This window comes from Rhododendron vialii, chromosome 5a (genome assembly GCF_030253575.1).
Source record: "Rhododendron vialii isolate Sample 1 chromosome 5a, ASM3025357v1".
Classification (NCBI taxonomy): Eukaryota; Viridiplantae; Streptophyta; class Magnoliopsida; order Ericales; family Ericaceae; genus Rhododendron; species Rhododendron vialii.
This window is the reverse complement of record NC_080561.1, coordinates 11,354,513-11,377,605: the sequence shown is the minus strand read 5'-3', so window position 1 is coordinate 11,377,605 and position 23,093 is coordinate 11,354,513. Positions and strand designations below refer to the sequence as shown.

The 23,093-nt window shown below is 40.6% G+C and overlaps 1 protein-coding gene and 1 pseudogene across 1 annotated transcript; both read right to left on the bottom strand.

Moving 5' to 3' along the window:
- Positions 1 to 9,151: 9,151 nt before the first annotated feature.
- On the bottom strand, positions 9,152 to 12,521 carry LOC131326790 (cytochrome P450 736A117-like). The gene is made up of 2 exons (XM_058359669.1): positions 11,421 to 12,521; positions 9,152 to 9,935 (listed from the first exon to the last, which is right to left on the bottom strand). Exons 1-2 carry the CDS (start codon positions 12,360 to 12,362, stop codon positions 9,333 to 9,335), a joined length of 1,545 nt encoding a protein of 514 aa, XP_058215652.1. The 5' UTR covers positions 12,363 to 12,521; the 3' UTR covers positions 9,152 to 9,332.
- A 4,250-nt stretch (positions 12,522 to 16,771) lies between these two features.
- Positions 16,772 to 21,517, bottom strand: LOC131326791 (cytochrome P450 736A117-like; annotated as a pseudogene).
- Positions 21,518 to 23,093: the final 1,576 nt, after the last annotated feature.

Sequence of the window (23,093 nt, the reverse complement as noted above, 5' to 3'; positions counted from 1 at the left end):
CCGGGCTGCAGCTCCCCAAAAGAATGAGGCGCTAGTAGATGATGTCGAGCAGCAAATTGAAGATTTTGCTGTTATAGAGGAAGATATTCCATATGGATCTCAACCCATCCAATCTCCTGTTCGTGAGTCAGTTAACGAACCTATCAACCTCGAGGAGAATCCATTTGGCAGTGTTGCTATTGCTGAAGTTAGTGCAGAGATCCCAGATGAAACTGCTCCGAAGGTTCAGAATCTGGACTAACAGGTAAGTATTTGGTATAAAAAGTTTTTGACTGGTCCTGCGTGACCTTAAGCATTGGCCCTGCGTGGCACTTAGTACTTTCAATTTGTTTGTCTGATACAGGTATTCGGCCCTTCATGGCATAACTTTATAAGTCGCTCGGTGCCTTTTGTTTTATTTGCATGTGTTCAGATGCAAATAGGTTTACCTTTAAGTATTTCGTACTTTCTGCAAGTGTTTAAGCATGCTATCGTACTTGAATGCGTCTAAGTTTCTCATACTTGAATGCTTCTAAGTTTCCCGTACTTGAAATGAATGGCAAACCATACAAGTATTTCATACTTGTACTCGCTAAGTTTCACGTACTTTAAAACATTCTAAGTTTCTTGTACTTAAAATAGTTGCAACAGACTATTTTACAAACAATCATACAAGTCATACAAGTATTCGCATACTTAAAAAGAACGTACAAGTGTGTTCATACTTGTTTTAACGTTTAAGTGTCACGTACTTAAGTGTATAAGTGCCCGTTCCCTGCTCCCCAATACGAATGAGGGAAACCAAGCCCGTAGTTCATATTTTGAAAACAAATACCAATAACACAATATTTTATACTGCAAAAAGTGATTGTATTCATAATTTGAAAAACTCAAGAGGGCGTTATTCGTACCCCTTGCAACTGAAAATAATAAAATTAGAACAAGGAAATTTTATTCGTAATTCCCACACAATCACGTAGTGCAAATCTAAAACAGAACTCAATGCTTCTAAACGAAGAATTTTCGTAGATTATGGACATTCCAAGGCCTTGGAATTGGATTACCATCCAAATCTACCAATTTATAGGCCCCTATACCTACAATCTCGGTTACTCGATAAGGGTCTTCCCAATTGGCCCCCAACTTGCCTTCATTGGCCACCTTGGTGTTGCCGAGCACTTTTCGTAGTACGAGGTCCTCAACACCAAATTCTCGGGGATGAACATGCTTATTATAGCTCTTCATTAGCTGCTCCTGGTAGGAAGCCAGATGGATTAGGGCCCTTTCTCTCCTCTCCTCGGCGAGATCAAGCTCAATTTCAAAGGCCCTATCATTGCCCCCACTTTCAACCAAAATGGTCCTGTTGGTCGGCAGACCTACTTCGAGAGGTATGACAGCTTCTGTTCCATATGCCAATGAATAGGGGGTCTCTCCCGTAGACCTCCTAGGTGTTGTTCGGTGAGCTCACAGCACCAATGGTAATTCGTCAGGCCACTTCCCTTTGGCTTTGTCCAGCCTTTTCTTGATTCCGTCAAGAATAGTTTTATTAGACGCCTCAGCCTGCCCATTACTCTGTGGGTAGGCTGGGGTGGAATAAAAATTTCGTATTCCATACAGGACACAAAAAGCTTTGAATTTCTTCTGAAATTGGGATCCATTATCTGTAATCAACGAGTAAGGGACTCCGAAACGAGTGATGATGCCCTTCCACACAAACCTTTCTATCATGGGTTCAGTGATTTTGGCCAGTGGTTCTGCCTCAATCCACTTAGTAAAATAGTCAGTAGCTACTAGCAGGAATTTTCGATTCCCAGTTGCTTTGTGTAATGGACCCACGATGTCCATTCCCCATTGAGCAAACGGCCAGGGACTTGTCAAGGGCACCATATCCTCGGCGGGTGTTCGAATCATATGTGAGAATTTTTGACACTTCTCACAAATCTTCATATACACCTTTGCATCTTTCTACATATGTGGCCACCAGTAGCCTTGGGTAATTGCTCGGTGAGCAATGGATCTGCCTCCAGCATGGCTCCCACATGTTCCCTCGTGGATTTCATGAAGAAATTTCTGTACCATCTCAGGATGTACGCATAGCAAATATGGGTCTGTAAAGGATTTCCTGTATAACTTACCCTCTGGGGATAGCCAAAACCTAGCAGATTTGATCCTTATCTTGTGAGCCTCCTTTTTGTCAGATGGGAGTGTATCGTCTCGTAAGAACTCCATGATTGGGTCCATCCAACTTGGTCCTTGGTTCACGTCCAAGACTAAGTCCACACTCCTCCCAATGCTCGGCTCATTCAGATACTCTACTGCCACCTTCCTTCTGAACTCAGTTGGTACAGCTGCAGCCAACCAAGCTAATGAATCTGCATGAGCATTCTGTCCTGAACTTATCTGTTCATACCCTTTCGAAGGTATCAAGCAGGTCTTTGGCTGCCTGTACGTAGGCTACCAACTTTTCACTTTGGGTTTCACAGCTGATTAACCACAAGCTGTGAATCACTATATACCCTAACTCGTTCTGCTTTTAGGGTCTTTGCACTCCTCAAGCCAGCTAAGAGTGCCTCGTACTCCGCCACATTGTTTGACGCACTAAACCCTAGCCGAACAGATAGCTCCATCATCACTCCATCAGGGGGAAAAAGCACAATCCCAATCCCTAATCCTGTGTTACATGCTGATCCATCAACAAATAGCTTCCATTCCAAGGGATCCTGTTTGGCTGGGGCCTAGTTCTTCTTTGCTGGTGGTCCTGTTACCTGCTCCTTTCTCATAGGAGGCAAAGGTGCTATTGCAGGCGAGAATTCTGCCACAAAATCAGCCAGTATTTGGCCTTTGATTGCCGTGTGTGGCTGATAATCAATATCGTATTGGCACAGTTCGACGGACCATGTCGAGATCCTTCCAGAGAAGTCTGCCTTTCGTAGCAGTGATTTTAATGGGAATTCAGTATAAACCACAACCTTGTGGCTTTAGAAGTAGTGTGGCAGTTTCCTGGTGGCTGTCCTAAGTGCCAGGACAAGTTTTTCTAAGGGCAGATATCTCGTCTCTGCATCCAGCAATGTCTTGCTAACATAATAAATAGGGATTTGTTCGATTCTCAAATCCCTCAACAGGACTGCACTTACTGCATGCTCGAAACAGCTAAGTACAAAATTAAAGACTCACCTGGCTGCGGTGTTGACAAAAGCAGGGGCTCGGCCAGATACTTCTTCAGGTCCTAGAAGGCTCGTTCGCACTCTGTTCCCCATTCGAATCCCTCCCTCTTTTTCAGCAATTGGAAAAAGGGTCTGCACTTGTCACTTGACCTGCTGATGAATCTATTAAGTGTTGCAGCCATTCCAGTCAACCTTTGAATTTCCTTAGTGGTTTTTGGGCTCTGAAGCCTTTGTAGGGCAGCAATTTGATCGGGGTTAGCCTCAATCCCTCTCATGGTCACCAAATGGCCCAAGAACTTTCCTGATCCGACTCCAAATGCACATTTCGAGGCGTTGAGTTTCAATTTATACTCCCTCAGGATTTCGAAAACTTCTTTTAAATCAGCTATCTGTCCCTGCTTATCTTGGCTTTTTACCACCATATCATCTATGTAAACTTCCATAGTTTTTCCAAGCAGCTTCTTGAACATGATGGTTGTAAGTCTTTGGTATGTTGCCCCAGCATTCTTTAGCCCAAAAGGCATAACATTATAGCAATACAACCCTCGTGGTGTGATAAACAAAGTCTTCTCTTGATCAGGCCCAAACATAGCAATCTGATGATATCTTCGATATGCATCGAGAAAACTCATTCGCTCGTAACCGGCGGTTGCATCAACCAATTGGTCAATTCTTGGAAGAGGAAAACTATCTTTTGGACACGCTTTATTTAGGTCTGTGAAGTCTACGCAGACACACCACTTTCCGTTCTTTTTCTTCACCACAACGGTGTTGGATAACCATTCCGGGTAGTAGACTTCACGTATTGCTTTAGCTTTCAGTAAACGATCGACCTCCTCAATTACTGCATCCACATGGTGCACGGCTGCCCTAATGATCGGCTTATGTTGAGGATCAACGTTTAAATGGTGACGATCACATCTGCATCCACTCCGGGCATTTCCTCTAGAACCCATGCAAATACATCAACATATTCTTTCAGAAATCTTATTGATTCAGCCTTTTCCTTTGCTGGCAATGATTCCCCTACCAAGAAATATCTTTCAGGATCAGTTTCGTTGATCTGGATTTTCTTCAAGCCTTCTACTACCTTTTCAGCTGGACTTCTTCCAACATCCTCGATAGTTGGTTGATCTGGTACTTCTAACGTATGAACGTGGTGGACTTTTGGGGCTCTTTTAATAATGGAAATCAAACACTGTTTGGCCACTTTCTGATTGCCTCTAAGTACCTCAATCCCATTTGATCCTGAAAATTTCACCATCTAGTGATAAGTCGAGGAGACTGCTCTCATCTTATGCAACCATGTCCTCCCTATAATCGCGTTATAGGAGGAAGGAACATCGACAACTAAAAAATCTGTCTTTAACACCACTGATCCAGCCCGAACAGGTAGTGTTACCTTTCCCAGGGGCCAGACTGCTCCTGCACTGAAGCCGATCAGGGGTGTTTTAGATTGCTCTAAGTCTGTTTGGGCCAATCCCAGCTTCTTGAATGCATCGTAATATATTACCTCTGTACAACTTCTTGAGTCCACTAAAATCCTCTCTATGTCATATTCCCCAACTCATAGGGTTACGACCAAAGCATCGTTGTGGGGTATTTGGACTTCTCCCAGATCATCATCAGTGAATGCTATGCTTTCTTTGCATTCATCACTCTCTCGCCCTCTCTTATTTCCCAGTCGCATCACATGCTGATCGTGCCTGACTTGCCTTTGTAACAGCCTAACCTCATTTCTCGTATAAGGTGTGGCCAACCCATGTATCATATGGATTACTCCTTTAGGGTTTTGCTCGTAACCCAGTTCCATAGCTTTCCTTTTTTCCTTTGGATCCTCCTGGATAAATTCCTTGAGATAGCCCCGAGAGACCAAATCATCAAGGTGTCACTTGTACATCTCACAATCCTCAGTCATATGGCCCTAATTTTTATGGTAACTGCAGTGCTGATTCGTAGCATGTTTTGCATCCTTGTCTCCGCCTAGACTCGGTGGCCATTTAAAATATGGCTGATTCTTTATTCGATAAAGAATCCCGTATATTGGTTCCTTCCAAACCGTAGTGATAGAAAAGAAAGATTTGGGGTCAGGAGCTTGCTTATCCTTGTACGGCTCTTTCCTAGCCTGCCCATATTCCCTTCTCTCTCTATAAGTTTTGGGTTCTGGCTTATCCACCTTTCTGGCAGGCGCCTTCGGCTGTTCGGTAACAGTCCTGTCATCCTCACGAAGTATGTCATCCTCCATTCTGGCATGTTGCTCTATCCGTTCCATTAATTTAGCCAGTGTGGCTACCGGATGTTTATTCAATGAACGACGCAGCTCTCCCTGAATAGGCAAACCAGTCTTGAAGGTGGCAATTGTATACTCCTCACTGCAACTTTCAATCTCGTTGAAAGTTTCCCAGTCTTTGCATAATCCCTGATCTGCTCGTTCTCCTCCTGTTTCATGGTGGATAGACTCTCAAAGGTCTTTGGGGCCTTTCTGCTCGTCAAGAACCGAGCAATGAATTCCTCAGCCAACTGCCTCCATCCTCGTATGGATCACGGACCCAGTTTATGAAACCAGGCTAAAGCCACCTTGCCAAGACTGGAGGGGAACATCTTGCATAGGATGGCATCATCCCCTTCATGCATGAACATAGCCTGCTGATAATACTGTATGTGAGCCACGGGATCCGTATTTGTCTCATAAAGTACGAATGTACCGTGCTTGACTCTGCTCGGCAACCTAGCCTCTTGTAGCCTTTTTGCAAAGGGGGAGGCTACAATATTACTTAGGGCCTTGCGTGCTGCTTCTCGTGCAGTCACTGTCCCATCCTCGATCTCCTTAGATTTGTGAGTCGTAGCTTTGGCCCAATCAGCATCTGGTCTTTCGTACCTATCTCGATGATGTTTCCTGGTCTCCTCCTCCTCTGGGGTGGAACTTCGGTCTCTGCTCCTCCTTTTTCTCGAAGAAGCCCGTCTCTCGGGTGTTCAGCTCTTACTTTTGCTTCTCCTTTTTCGTGGAGAAGCTTCGTATCTCCCTTTGTTAGGACTCCTGCTCGTTCTCCTTCGTGAATGAGTCTGCTTATAAACTACCAGAATCCGTTCGTCCCTCTGGGAATTCCTACGAGAGAGTCCAGAATCTTTTGGGTGCTCTCGTACCCACCGTAATTCTTGTATCTCATACTCTCGTTTTTTAATTAAACGAACATACTCCTCGATTTCCCTTCTCTTTTTATCAAGGACATCGTTATCATTGTATATACTTCTTGAATGGGTTACTGACTCATCTCTTCGATGAGACTTACTCCTTCTCGTGGAGCCAGTAGCAGTTTTATCTCCTTTTTCTCTGGAGTTATCCCCGTTATGTCTACCAGTGGGCTTTTTCAGAGCACCTGGTGGGGATTTATCTCTTCCCCCACCCAACTGGTCCTTTGGACTAAACGGAGTAACTGGATCTTCTTCCATCATGATTCTTTTTCTAAAAAATTGTTCGTTTCCCACAGACGGCAACAATTGTAGGGGGATGAAAACAATTGATGCTTCGGATCAATTGGATTGCAACGGTTTATTCGTGCCTCTTCACCGGAACCCTAATTCGTCGTCGGAACCCTAATCTGCAAAATAGACAGTGGGTGAGTGCACCTTTGCCTCTCGTGGCAAAGGCCCTCCGATGGTTAGTATCACGTACTAGCAGTCAAACCCTAATTATCAGTAAGAAAGCAATAAGAATGCAGTGTATTGCGTACCATTTGCCTCTGAGTTTACCTCATATTTATAGATTTGCATATGCTTACTGCCCAAGCATTCCTGTTGCCCTAGGATTCCTGTTTCGTATAGGAAACCCAGGATATCAAGGATTCTCGTTTCCTTTATCAGTTTATTAGAAAAGTGTCCTTTTAGGATTCTTTTCCATTACTGGCCGAACATCCCATTCTCATTGGGTATCTTTACCAGATCCTATATTCTCGAGATTTTATTCCTTTACGGGACATGACTACTCTGGAATCTTCCAGAGTATTCTCTCTGCTCCTACTCTTGATTGGAGCTCTTTCTTTGTTCGGCTATCTCATGGCCGAACAGACGGCTTGGACCAATCACTTCACATGTAACTGGTCCTTTATTAGCCGATCAGATTGCCTGGATTAATGACTTCCCATATCATTGGTCCATATCGCCGTTCACCATACCGCCCGGCGATAAGTCCTATCATACTTATCACGTGCTCCCAAATATCTCGTGTTCGGCAACTAAAAGTATCTGCTCGGGAATACCTCCCTACATGTATTATACGGTTCGGATCGGATTAGAACCATAACCACAAACGTGAATCCATAAATCAAACCATATAACGCGGTTTCTAATTTTTTTAACCATGACCAAACCATATTACTAAAAAACCAAATCAAACCTTTCGGTTTGGATTGGTTTGAACTGGATTCGCGGATTGACGAATTTTTTGCTCACCCTTAATTTTAAAGGTACCCGCTAGAAATCAGCAAAAAAAATGACCGAAAAAATGGCTTCATCCGAACAGTTTTTTATTGAACTTTATATGTACAGAGATTTTCTAGTGCTTCGGGAACACAACCACGTGGATATTTTGGTATTCTTAATTTATTTATTTTACTTTTGCTTGAACCCAATCAAATCAATAACTATGACGACTATCAGATTATGCAACCAAAACTAATGAGCTAACCAAGATTAAGAGTGACCAATCTGATTCAAATATAGCTAGGTTCATTAGAAAAGATTATTTGGAGACAGCTACATTCCTTACTTTTTATAATCATGTATATCTCAGTGTCTCGTGTCACTTTTAATTAATTAGTTGGAGATAGATTCCTTAAATTGTCTTTCGAGACCATTCCAACTATAACATTCACGAGATCGAGAATTAAGAACCAAATCGGAAGTTACTATTGGAGGATTTCTTGACCTGGGAATTATCCTGCTGACATGTAGGTATGTGTACTATTCAAATAGTCTTGATCTCAGTTTTTTGATTCATTTAATTGAGAATGATGGTTTGGTGTCTAATGAGAGAATGTTATCAACTTATTGTTGAACGAGGGAATCAAAAGGACTGAAAATGAAATTCATTTCCCACTGAATTAATAGGTCCCCCACTTTATCAGCTGATGGCAAACAAGGGCCTCATATGTTGTTAACAAAGCTGGCTGCAGGGGTACGTCTTCACTGAAAGTCTGCTAAAATAAACAAACAAAATGTCTCAATTGCACATTGAATGAGCTTATCCTCACACACGGTCATTCTCATACTTGAGAAGGATTGTGTGAGGAATTTTTTTGCTCAAATCCAATATTGGAAGACTCTGCACTTCATTAATTTGTTTGTTTGTTTGTTTGACTGAAAATTCGTCCATTTGGATTGGAGAAGCCAGTAAATGTTGTTGTTTTTTTTGGTGGAAATTAGTATTTTGCGAGACTTGATTTAAGAGAGAGTTTTGGTTAAGAGTTTCTGACTGCGCTTTTGGTGAGAGAATTTGTAATAAATGGCCATACACTATAATATTGCAGAATGAATGAGCATTGGACCCACATTATAATATTGCATCATTATAATGTATGACCTATAATGACTTGCGTCAGCTGACATGCTAAAACTCAGTACCTTCTTTTTTGTTCACGATAAATACTTTCGAAAACCATATCAATGTCGAATTTTTGCCTTTATTTAATTTTCTAGACCAGTTCTACAAATAAATATTTGTCATCGTCGGATGGACCTTAGTCACATAATCCTTCAATAGGTTCTTTTGCTCGCACTCTAAATCATTGCACTCTCGAATTTTAGTAGTTTGGGATGTTTGTCCATTACTTGTTCTATCTCCAAGTTTAGTTTTCTGGATGAATTAGCATAACTCATTTACTTTGCAAAAAACGTGTCATCTTCTAATATGAAAAAAAAAGAAAGAAAAGGTCATCATGCTTGCCTTGGTTAATTTGGAAACGTTAGTTGGTGTACATGTAAGCTGGCCCGAACACACTCAGAGTCATCAATGAATAAATACAGGCCTTGATTAGGCTAGAAATACTGTTCATAAAAAGACACTTACATATAGGAGCTCTGGTCATTCAGAGATCTCTAGCCACAGAGATGTAGCTAGCCTTTGCTGGTGACCAAAACATATTTTCCATTATCCATAAATAGCTACAGCAGCATATAGCAAAGTTTCTGACACTAGAAAGAGGAAGGACTGACAACAACGATTAGAGGTGTTTTCCTGTGGATAGCTAAACCTGTGACTTCAGTCATGTCCAAATCCTCTCCACTGGGCAATGACAAATCAAAGCTGTGCACAATATTTGCCAATGCATGCTCATTCACATTGATGGCGAAAAGGGTACCGGGGCACCCCCTCCGGCCAGCACCGAAGGGAATAAACTCGAAATCATGCCCTTTTAAGTCTATTGAGTTGTTCAAGAACCTCTCTGGCCTAAACTCTTCGGGATCTTCCCACGTCAAGGGGTCTCTCGCGATTGCCCAAGCATTGATTAGCACTTGTGTGCCAGCCGCAATGTCATAGCCCATTACCCTGACGTCTTGAATCGATTCACGCGGAACGAGTAATGGAATGGGAGCACGTATCCTAAGTGCTTCTTTGACCACTGCTTTCAAGTAGTGCATTTTTTCCAAGTCATCCTCGGTTACGTTTGGTTTACCCATGGCTATTTCCCTCACTTCGTCCTGCAGCTTCTTCATGACTTTCGGGTGTCTTACGAGCTCAGTCATCGTCCACACTAGCGTTGTGACTGTTGTGTCAGTTCCACCACCAAGCATGTCCTATATGAAATATGGAGTATATAGGAAAAAGGACAGGATCAACATGGATGAAATGGATAACTGGTAGAAATAAAGTTATTGCCACACACACAAAGAGAGAGAGAGAGAGAGAGAGAGAGAGAGAGAGAGAGATTCTTAATATGTATGGCCCTGACCAGAACTCATTTTAAGTACTTATTTTTTATTAAGAAGGTAAATTCAAACTCAAAAATAATGTGTCTACGTAAATAATTTTTCTAGTAATATGGATCTTGTTTGATAGATCCTATCGAGATTTTTTATACGGAGCAAAATAAATAAATAAATAAATTTTTATTTACATTATTTTTGAGTTTAAAAATGTAAAATAAATACTTATACGTCAAACATCAACACTATTATGTGAGTCTGCAGCTAGCTCTATGAACTACTCAGACAGTATATTATTCTATTGCTGATTAGATTTAAAGAAAGGTACTTTGATGGGGTTAGTAACAGACTAAAGCTTAATTTGCCTTTCTTCAAATTAACTCTTTTGGTTTGGGTTTGTGAACTTGATTTAAGATTTATACCAGGATAAAGAGTCGAAAGAGACGATCAAGACTATGATGTCCATGAAAGTGAAGTAATTTTTCATATGGAAATTTTGCTGAACACTTTTGGCTTCTTTTGATTGGCGGACTGAAAAGATGAGATTTACAGTCCTAGGATAAATAGTCCCTGAGATTAACAGTTCTGGATTAATTTCATCTCTAATTTCACAAAATCGTATGCATGTTTGATTCATGTAGGATTACTTATGGGATAAGAAATAATGTTTTTTAAAAAACATTTTTGGAAAACATTTTTAAAAAAAAGAATGTTTTGAAAAAGAAACAGTTTCTAAAACACAATTTTTGGGAAACACTTTTATTACAAAACAATTTGGGAAAAGTTTTTTTTTTTTGTATCAATTTTTGAAAAAAAAATGATTTTCTTAAAAAACTTTGCAAACAAATTTTTTGGAGAAAAAAAATAGTTGAAATCAATCCCAATATCATCGAAATACTTTTGAAAGCAATCATTTCTTTGTTAATCCTACGTAATTTCACCTCCCCTATGGGATAATCCCCCATATAGGGATAAAGTTAATATTGGGACAGTCATTTCAGCAACTAAACGTGGGATAACTCAGAATTACAGACAATTAGTTCTATCCTAGGATGTTCATCCGCGAATAAAACTAGGCCATGTGAAGTGTGTCCACCATCTCCTTGTGTTTATGTCCGTTCTTTTCAGAATTGTTTATTTATGTTTTGTCACAAAAGATTGTATGTTTGTTGTGTGATCACTAGCTAGCCATTTTTCAGTTAGAATCGCGCTAGCTAGTTTAGGGCCCTTTCTTCATGTCCAACAACAAGTGTTTGTGAGCTATAAACGCTAAATCAGGCCACAAAATGATTTATACAACAATTAACAAAGCCCAAGAATCAACTTTAAATGAAAAAACCAGAAGTCATTTTTTACCATTACAAGCGCTTTGATAGTATCTCTGTGAAGAGGAGAGCATCCAGCTGCGTTCTCTCTTTCAATTTCAAGCAGAATATCCACAAAGTCCTGTATTTCCTCACTGTCACGGCTTCCTCTTCCACTGTCACCGTTCTCTCGTTTATAGAGATTCCTTCGTTCTTCCACTACTCCCTCCAGAAACTCGTCCATCCCCTTAGCAGCTTTGTCCACTTTAGCATCGAATCCAGTGATACTGTTAATCCAAGCAAGCCACGGGATGTAGTCTCCCACATTGGAAACACCCAGTAGCTCCACAGCTCCCCCCAAAAGCTCCGTAAACTTCTTCCCTTCTCCCGCTCCATCATACTTCCTCCCCATCGCCACTCTACACACGATGTTATTTGTGAGCGTCACCAACATTTCATTCATGTTCACCAATGAAGATAAAGAGGAACGAGAATGAGATCTGATCTTTTCGACCATAAGAGCTGTTTCCTCTTCCCTCACACCCCGAAAGGATTGGACCCTCTTGTTACTGAGAAGATGGAGGACACAAATGCTTCTTAGCTGCCTCCAGTAGTCACCATAGGGGCTGAACGCCACGTCTTTTGAGTCATACAGAAGTCTTCTAGCAATGCTCAGTTTAGGCCTGCTCGAAAAGACCTGATAATGGGTTTTCATGATCTCGCGAGCTGATAAAGAAGAGGAGACAACAAGGACCGGTGTATTGCCAAAGTGAAGCAACATAAGTGGTCCGTATTTTTGAGCTAGTGAACGGAGGGAGCGGTGCGGATACGGGCCAAGCTGGTGGAGGTTCCCCAAGATTGGGAGCTTTGGCGGAGAAGGTGGAAAGCTTTTCTGACTAGTATTGGAGAAGAACCTGAAAAGGTAGAATATGAAGAAGAAGAAGATGAAGAAGAAGGGGAGAGAGTAGAAGGATAAGAGAGGTAATGAGAACATAGCTTCTTAATTTCTTTAACAATGAGGTTTCTACTTTGAAGAGTGTGCTGTTATCTCTCCAAAACATCTCACTTTATACCATTAAGCACAAAGCACAGAGTGCAGCTACTCCACACAAAGCCATGTGAAGCCTTAAGACATTGCCGTATGGGGACAGTGAATGATTCAGCATTTGATAGGGACTTTTTTCTCTATAACCAGATGTCTGGACCAAATTACACGCACCTCGACTAATATCCTAGGATTATAAACTTCACCATCCAATAGCAGGGGCGCCATTTGAAGCCAGGCCGAATGCTCTGTATGTATTGGCCCCAAAGGATTTGATATCACTGAGTAGTTTTGAACCTGAGACCTTAGGAAGGAGCAAATTACCCCTAATCGTCTCAGGCGTTAACCACTAGACCAACACTTGGCATGGGGTTAGCATTTCTTAGGGACTTTAAAAAAAATTTAAAAAGGGGCTTATGAGTCAAGAATCACATAAAATCGATAAAGAAATTAGTCACACGGTAAAATCCAATAATGGCTCTCAAATTATTGCTTAGTAAAAAAAATAGAGGATAATTAGAAGAGTGCACGTGGGGTTAGCATTTCATAGGGACTTACATTAAAAAAAATTAAAAGGGGCTCAAGAATCATTTAAAATTGATAAAGACTATCAAGTGGTTAAAATTTAATAATGGCCCTCAAATTATTGCTTAATAAAAAATATAGGATAATTAGGAAAGTGTAGAAGATCAAAAATAAATAAATTAAAATTTAGAAGAGTGTACTGGTTTCTACGACGGAAACCATTATTGATTTAGAAACCTATGAATAATTGGTGTCTCACAAGGTTCACTGTGTATCTGGAGGCCTCATAGTGAGCAATAAAACTATGGTACCAACAAAATATGGTGTATATTTGGTATACACTAAATGGTGTACCGATAGCTTTTCCTTAGAAAAATTTTCTTTTCCTTAGAATGTTTTACGCTTGCTCTAATTCTACGTCAGTTTAGTAGTATACACACAAAACCCTAATTCGTTCCCTTCTCTCAATCCTCTCACGACTGTTTCACCCTGGCCTTCTCTACCGCCCACATTGTCGCCACCTCGTCCTCCGCCTATCTTCTTGCTCCTGGAGTCATCGTCTTCCTGCCTGATCCGTCGCCATATCTTCTGCATACTTGGGTCACGGTATTTCACAAACCAAAGCCAAATATATAAAGTTATTGAGATAATAAGGCGTGAGGTTTAAGTGGGGATCGAGCCAGCCCTGATATTTGAAGTGAATAATATTTTCGATGAGCCCTAAAAGTAAACATACAGTTTCCATCATCGTGAAAGTAATCCCTAAAAAGACCTACAAATGGCCTTTATACAGTCCCTCACCAAAATCCATTTACGATACACCCATGCATCATGGTAGTTTTGCAATTTGATAAAAATGCAGTATTTCTCCTGTTTGTGCTACCAACTCGATTTTTGAGAAAGCTTGAATTGAGTGTCCTATGTATATATAATACTTCCTTCGTCCCAATTTGTTGGTATAATATTGAGAATCTAATTTATTTAAGGAGCATAATGATTACACCTAAAAGTTGCTTACTTTTCAATATTTACCCTTCACCTAAAAATTAAACTTGTCAATATGATCTGGAAAATTTTAACTTGTCAAGCACTTAATTTGTTGGATTCCAGAGCATAAATTCAAATAATTAAGGAACCTTAGGATTATTTTAACTACAAATATTTGATTTGCTTTGCTTTCACTGCTCTTATCGCTCTCTCCTTGACAAGAGAGAGAGAGAGAGAGGATCTTAGCTTTCTCAGCATTTGATTTGGTAAGCACAAACAGCAGAAAGATTCTTTTCTTCTTTTTTCTAATCAAATTGCAAAACTACATGGACGGGTGTATAGTAAATGGATTTGGATGAGGGACTGTTGTAGACACCCCAATCTGACCTCCTGATCATTTTACTTCATTTTTCGGATTGCTTGTTTCCCCGATGATGATTCAGGTCGAAAGCGGTTTTGAGAGAATGAAATGGCTTGAGCTTGGTGTGTATGGAACCCCTCTTTAACCCTAAAGACCCTTAAAATCAAACCCTGATCTCAGTTTTGATAGTCGCGCAACCAACTGGATCCCTCGCGCGATGATTTACTTGCCAGGTGGTGGTCAAAGTCAATGTTTTGACTGTTGACCCTCACGGGGCTAGTTTGACACTCGCGCGATGAAGCCACTCCCTCGCGCGATGGTCAACACCTGTCATTTTCACCAATTTCTAGCTGGATTGCGTGGTGATCAGGGGGCTACAGGCCTATGTAACCCCGTTTCGTCGACTAAACAGCGTTCTGCAGGGGTACCCTTGCACCACCTTTCCCCCACTCTCCCATCACCTTTGGCACCCCACTTCTCCACCAAGTAATTGCAACCAGCCTTGTTGGCTAGTTGCATTGCCTTGCTTAGCCACCAACCAACATTTCTTTCTATAAGTACCCCCCCCATGATCCATTCTTCAAGGGGTTACCAAAAAATGTCAAGGGAGAAGAAGGAAATACAAGTACAAGCACTCCACACTTCACCCATTCCCACACAATCACTGTCCAAGCCTCACCACCTCATTCAGGCCATTTTCAAGACACTCAAGCAAAGGTATAATACCTTTCTGCTCACTGTTTAAACCCCTGAGGGGGGCTAGCAGGGCCAAGGCTGGTAATCAATACCAGTTCTGGTCCTAAGGCCAGCAAAGTTACAAGTTACCGTGGACAAGCACTCCCACGCGCGAGGTACCCACTGCATCGCGCGACTGTTTGGGTCAGCACAATATGGTTCTCGTGGGGATGGGATCCTTGTCCTTGTTCATTTACAGTCTTATGCTTTCCTATGGAGAATATTTATGATGTTTCACTGTTGTGCATGTTTAAATCTGTGGTTTTGCTTGTTTCTCTTATTCCTTTACTTGCTTTGGAATGCCCTTGGGTTGCTTCTGAATATGTCTTAGAGCCCAAGCATGCAAAGCAATTCCTGGAAGTCCAGTCAAGACACTCGCGCGATGAACTGAGTCCATCGCGCGATGCTCATCTTGTTTCCAGGGGTTGCCTTTGCAGCAACAGTTAAGATCCAGGCCTTCGCTTTAATATCCCCACTGTTTAGGGATTGCATATTATTTCTGTTAAGTCTTGTTTGTAATAATCATCTACTTTCAGCACATATAAACTGTTTGGTTTGTCCTAGGTGTGCACTGGTCCATTCCAGAGCCCAGAAGGAGATAAAATCTAACCTATTGGTATGATGGCAACACTCGCGCGATGGATTGGGTTTGTCGCGCGACGGTCAAACTTACATGTGTGAATCTCCATGCATGCAAGCAGGCCGTCGTTCACGATAAACTCAAGCTAAGGCACTGTTTCGGCATCTGATATCAGTATTAGGTTTCATCTCATTTATTTCTTGCCATTTCCTCCGTCCGTGCTATTATCTATCACATTCTGCAAAATGTTACGGTTTTAATCTCCGATTAACTATTCCCCTGCCCTAATTGGCTAAAAATTGATTAATAAAACAGAATCGCAAACAAACATCTTTCGCAAATGCCTAAGTAAAGACCGATCTCCGGATTGGGCGAGAGGGGTGCCATAAAACCCTTCCCCTCTCGTAACCTGGCTCCCGAACCCAGATATGATTATGACAGACTGGTTCCTTAACTTTTTCAAATCAAATAAGCACGGCAAGTGCTTCAGAATACGGTTCCTTGGGTGTCGGACCTTAAAAACCCGAGTGGCGACTCTGTATTTTTCGTGAGCGCTTGTCGTCCAGCTTAAAAGCGCTCCCGCGAACCGGTACTCTTCTCTTTCGGGAGGGAAACGAAATCCCTTCCTAGGAAAGAAGAAAAGGGGCACGCATGCCCACAACTGTATCAAGGCCATTTGTAGGTCTTTTCAAAAAAAATTGTTCATTACCTCTGCCCCAAACTCTTTCTACGCCACACATGATGGAAACTTCTCACTTTTATTTGTGTTTCAGATACCTAGGTTCCAACTCAGTACCTTCTTTTTTGGTCAAGATAAAAACTTTCGAAAACCATATCAAAGTAGAATTTTTGCCTTAATTTTTTGGATCATCACCAGATGAACATTAGTCACATAATTCTTCAATAGGTCCCTTCGCTCGCGCTCTGAATCTTTGTCCATTAGTTGTTCTATCTCCAAGTTTAGTTTTCTGGATGAATTAGCATAGCTCATTTGCTTTGCAAGAAATGCATCATATTCTATTATAAAAAATAAAAAAAAAGGTCATCATACTTGCCTTCATTAATTTAGAATGTGTTTTTTTTTTTTGATCGGCAATTAATTTAGAATGTTAGTCGATATGCGTGTAAGCTTGCCCAAAAGAGTAATCAATGAAAAAATACAGGCCTCGATTAGGGTAGAAATATTGTTCATAAAAAGACACTAACATACATATAGGAGCTTTGGTCATTCAGAGATCTAGCATTCGCTGGTGACCAAAACATATTTTCCATATAGAGCTATAGCAGCATAGCAAAGTTTCTGACACTAGAAAGAGGAAGGACTGACAACAACGATTAGAGGTGTTTTCCTATGGATAGCTAAACCTGTGACTTCAGTCATGTCCAAATCCTCTCCACTGGGCAATGACAAATCAAAGCTGTGCACAATATTTGCCAACGCAAGCTCATTCACATTGATGGCGAAAAGGGTACTGGGGCACCCCCTCCGGCTGGCACCAAAGGGAATAAACTCAAAATCATGCCCTTTTAAGTCTATTGAGTTGTTCAAGAACCTCTCTGGCCTAAACTCCTCGGAATCTTCCCACGTCAAGGGGTCTCTCGCGATCGCCCAAGCGTTGATTAGCACTTGTGTGCCAGCCGCAATGTCATAGCCCATTACCCTGACATCTTGAATCGATTCACGCGGAACGAGTAATGGAATGGGAGCACGTATCCTAAGTGCTTCTTTGACCACTGCTTTCAAGTAGTGCATTTTTTCCAATTCCTCCTCGGTTACGTTTGGTTTACCTCGGGCTATTTCCCTCACTTCATTCTGCAGCTTCTTCATGACTTTCGGGTGTCTTAAGAGCTCAGTCATCGTCCAGATTAGAGATGTGGCTGTTGTGTCAGTTCCACCACCAAGCATGTCCTATATGAAAAATGAAATATGGAGTATATAGTAAAAAAGACAGGATCAACATGGGTGAAATGGATAGCTGGTAGAAATAAAGGGCAACAAGTGAAAAAGAAAGGATAAAAAGAAAAGACCAAAATAGTTCAGAGCTAGAAAGAAACGATTGTAAATTGTGAAATATGTTTGACAAGTAGCACACTTTTTTTTTGAAGGCGAAAAAATTTATTAATCTTTGAAAACAAATTACAAAGATTAAAAGGACTTTAAGCAGCATCAAGCCGGAGAAAAAGAAAACCCACATGGGAAAATAACAAACTCCAGCAATCATATGCCAAGAAGGACCCAAAGTGAGGGAAAAACAAAACAAAATTGGCAAGAAGCCAACAACGACAGAGCACCACCAATCCCAAATAGACTCCTGACGCCTATGACCCAATACAACTCCCTAATGGCCCGATTGGATGACGTATAAGTTTTGGATGTATTATTTATGAAGGGGGGATAAGATAGTAAGGGGTATTAGTTAAGAAGGGATGACCCACATTGATGTGACATTTATAGAGGGGGGATAAAGTAATACTTGATTTGGATGAAGGATAAATTGGTGGTATAAAGAAGGGTGTATGATGTAAAAAGCTGTTAAATGACTCATTTGCCCTTATGCAATATAAAATTAGATTATTCATTAATTTAATATTTATAAATAATAAAAAATCAATTTCAATTGTATTTAATTCAATTTGTGGTTTGTTTAATATGAAATGTACAAATGTTAACTTGAATTAATTTTTTGTTATAAGTTATTTTATTTGTCAATTATTAGTATTATTTTTTCATAATTAAGCAATACTCCCACATGCACCAAATTATTTTTCTCTTCTTTGTTTTTATACATGTGCACACGGCTCACACATGCACCAAATCATTTTTCCTTTTTCTCTTCTATGTTTTTATCGCCGATTTAAGAGAGAGAGAGTCGCCCTTTTAAAAGAGAGAGAGATAGAGAGAGAGAGAGAGAGAAGGAAGAACGGCAGAAGAGCTCGAGGGAGAAGAGGAAGAAGAAGCTGCTGCTGCTGCTCTCCGATCATGGTGAACATCCCTCCCTCTCTCTCTCTCTCTCTCTCTCTCTCTCTCTCTCTCTCTCTCTCTCTCTCTCTCTCTCCGATCTGTTATTCATGTTCTTCTTCTTCTTCTTCTTCTTTCTTTTCACTGTTCATCACTCGAAAATTTAGGGTTTGAAATTCGAAATTGGGGGTTTCTGGTGGTGGCAATTTCTGGTGGTTCTGATGGTTTGTGTGTGTGTTTTTGTGTAGGTGTGGTGGTGATCTCCTCTTCTTCTTCTTCTTCTTCTTCTTCTTCTCTCTTTTTTTTTTTTTGATCAGTTTCTTCTTCTTCTTGTCTGTTAACAAAGAAAGAGAGCCGTTGGGGAAGGGGATGAGGAGGGGTGTTTTGGTCAAAAATCAGGTGTATTAGGCCGGCTAAATTATGGAGAGCTCAAGGGGTAGCAATAATTTAGCACCTCATACACCGGATTGAGGTGTATACGCGAAGAAGGGGGAGAGTCCAATACAGGTGGAATTTGGGTTGCCAAAGCAGGCTAAATCAGTCCCATCATCCCTTATCCGGGTGTATTGTGGAATACACCCAGTTAGAACAGAATCCAATCGGGACCTAAAGAGATACATCCAAAGATCCGAAAAAGAAATACCCCACCCAAAGCCTAATAGTTCAAGCAACACCCAAAAAGACACTTAAGAGCCAATCAACGGATGAGAAGCATGACAAGTAGCACACTTACAAACTCAATCTTGTGCCAAACACTAGGAATTACTTCACTAAAGTTATTGACACAAAAAATAAGAGATTTTTAATATGAAGTCAACCATCAACACTAAAGCAGTCACCTAGTGTACAACTATTATGTGAGTCTGCACCCTATAAACAACTTAGACAATTATTCTCTCTGTCCCAATTTACTTGTCTCAGTTCTATTCTAACTGAATAAAAAAATTAGTTATATCTTTAAATTGGTAATGAATTTTATATCCGATATGGATCTTATTTGATAGATCTCGATTTGTTCTATAATACAATGTTTTCAAAAAATCACCTAAAACATTATAAATTACAAGTTATAATTAATTGAAAAGTAGCACGAACTCCCAAAAGTGACAATTAAATTGAGACGGAGGTAGTATATTATTCTAGAGGGATACTTATTTACGGAGCCGCTGTAAAGCGGTTCTTTATGGAGGCCGGCGCTCAATCTTGACTGTTGAAAATAAAATATTACCGCTAAGGGATAATCTCTTAATGGTAATAAATTGTTTTTAATCCGGATCATTCAATACACTTTTGGACGGCCGAGATTGAACTCCGAAAACTTTCTTTACGGAAGGTTCCGTAAAAAAGTTTTTCTCATTATTCTATTGCTAATTAGCTTTAAAGAAAGGTACTTTGATGGGGGTTAGAGTAACAGACTAAAGCAGGCCTTTCTTCAACCTCTTTTGGTTTGGGTGTTTAAACCTGATTTTAGATTAATTATACCAGGATAGAGAGTCGAAAGAGACGATCAAGACTATGATGTCCATGAAAGTGAAGTAATTTTTCGTATGGAAATTTTGCTGAACACTTTAGGTCATGTGAAGTGTGTCCACCATCTCCTTGTGTTTATGTTCGCGCTCTTAATTATCAGAATTGTTTAATTATGTTTTGTCACGAAAGATTGTACTGTTTGTTGTTTGCTCACTAGTCAGTACTCACAAGCCATTTTCCGGTTAGAATCGCGCTAGTTTAGGGCCCTTTCTTCATGTCCAACAAGTGTTTGTGACCAATAAACGCTAAATCAGGCCACAAAATGATTTATACAACTAACAAATCCCGAGAATCAACTTTAAATGAAAAACCAGAAGTCATTTTTTACCATTATAAGCGCTTTGATAGTATCTCTGTGAATAGGAGAGCATCCAGCTGCGTTCTCTCTTTCAATTTCAAGTAGAATATCCACAAAGTCCTGTGTTTCCTCACTGTCACGGCTTCCTCTTCCACTGTCACCGTTCTCTCGTTTATGGAGATTCCTTCGTTCTTCCACTACTCCCTCCAGAAACTCGTCCATCCCCTTTGGCAACTTTGTCCACTTTAGCATCGAATCCAGTGATACTGTTAATCCAAGCAAGCCACGGGATGTAGTCTCCCACATTGGAAAAACCCAATAGCTCCACAGCTCCCCCCAGAAGCTCCGTAAAGTTCTTCCCTTCTCCCGCTCCATCGTACTTCCTCCCCATTGCCACTCTACACACGATGTTATTTGTGAGCGTCACCAACATGTCATTCATGTTCACCAATGAAGATAAAGAGGAACGAGAATGAGATCTGATCTTTTCGACCATAAGAGCTGTTTCCTCTTCCCTCACACCCCGAAAGGATTGGACCCTCTTGTTACTGAGAAGATGGAGGACACAAATGCTTCTTAGCTGCCTCCAGTAGTCACCATAGGGGCTGAACGCCACGTCTTTTGAGTCATACAGAAGTCTTCTAGCAATGCTCAGTTTAGGCCTGCTCGAAAAGACCTGATCATGGGTTTTCATGATCTCGCGAGCTGATAAAGAAGAGGAGACAACAAGGACCGGTGTATTGCCAAAGTGAAGCAACATAAGTGGTCCGTATTTTTGAGCTAGTGAACGGAGGGAGCGGTGGGGATACGGGCCAAGCTGGTGGAGGTTCCCCAAGATTGGGAGCTTTGGCGGAGAAGGTGGAAAGAAATTCTGACTATTATTGGAGAAGAACCTGAGAAGGTAGAATATGAAGAAGAAGAAGATGAAGAAGAAGGGGAGAGAGTAGAAGGATAAGAGAGGTAATGAGAACATAGCTTCTTAATTTCTTTAACAATGAGGTTTCTACTTTGAAGTGTGTGTTGTTATCTCTCCAAAACAACTCACTTTATACCATTAAGCTCAGAGTGCAGTTACTCCACACAAAGCCATGTGAAGCCTTAAGACATTGCCGCGCGTATCCGGACAGTGAATGATTCAGCATTTGATAGGAACTTTTTTCTTTATAATCGGGTGTCTAGACCAACTTACACGCACCTCGACTAATCCTAGAGTTACAAACTTCACCGTCTACTAGTAGGGGCGCCATTTGTAGCTGGATCAAATGCTCGGTATGTGCTGACCCCAAAAGATTTGATAGTGAGAGATTTCAAACTTGATCCGTTAGGAAGGAGCAAACCCCTAATTGTCTCAAGCGTTAATTAATCACTAACGTCTCAAGTTTGATTAATTAACGGCTGAGACGATTACCATTTCATAGGGACTTAATTAAAAAAAATTATAAAGGGGCTTATGATTCATGAATCACTTAAAATTGATAAAGAAATTAATCACGTGGTAAAATTTAATGATGGCCCTCAAATTATTACTCCCTCCATTCCATTTTTACTGTCCATTTTCGTTTTTCGTGCTATTCTTTCAACGCTTATATCTTCCAATATGTATCTCCAAAAATATTCAATATGGATCTTGTTTGATAGTTATCGATTAGATCTATAATACAAAGTTTTCAAATTATAAAAAACATTGTAGATTGGGAGATATAAGCGTTAAAAGAACGGCACGAAAAACGAAAATAGACAATAAAAATGGGACGGAGAGAGTACTAATAAAAAATATAAGATAATTAGAAGAGTGCACTTGGGGTTAGCATTTCTTAGGGACTTACATTAAAAAAAAATTAAAAAGGGGCTTATGAGTCAAGAACCAATTAAAATTGATAAAGAAATTAATCAAGTGGTAAAATTTGATAATGGCCCTCAAATTATTTTGCTTAATAAAAAAATATATAGGCGAATCAGAAGAGTGTACTGGACTTGCCTATATAATTTATTTAGTGGGATTTGGTGCAGTTAGACTTCGAAAACCAATATTGATTTAGAAACCTATGAATAGTTGGTTTCTCTCAAGGTTCACTGCATATCTGGAGTCCTCATAGAGAGCAATAAAACTATGGGTACCAACAAAACATGGCGTACACTTGGTATACACCAAAAGGTGTACCCATAATTTTATTGATGTTCTTTTGCTTAGAAATTTTTTACTCGGGAACTAATACTACATCGGTTTAGTAGTATACACACAAAACCCTAATTCGTGCCCTTCTCTCAATCCTCACAACTGTTCCACACCCTTCTCTACCACCCACGTTGTCGCCACCTCGTCTGGCCTCCACCTATATTCTTGCTCCTCTAGTCATCATCTTCCTGCCTCCGTCTCCCTATCTTCTGCATACTTGGGTCTCGGTACTTCACAAATAAAAGCCACTTATATAAAGTTATTGAGATAACATGGCATGAGGTTTAAGTGGGAATTGAGCTGGCCGGCAGTGGCAAACCCAAAAATTTACTCCCTCTGTCCCTTTTTAAGTATCCTGCTTCGTAACTCCAACTTATTAAAAAGACATCATCATTACACCTTTCACATCAACTTTTTCCTCCACTTTCCCAACTTACCCATCATCATTACACTTTTACTCACTAACTTTTCAAAATAAAATATACTTTTAGGGACAAAATAGACAATACACCAACTTTTACCCCCCCTA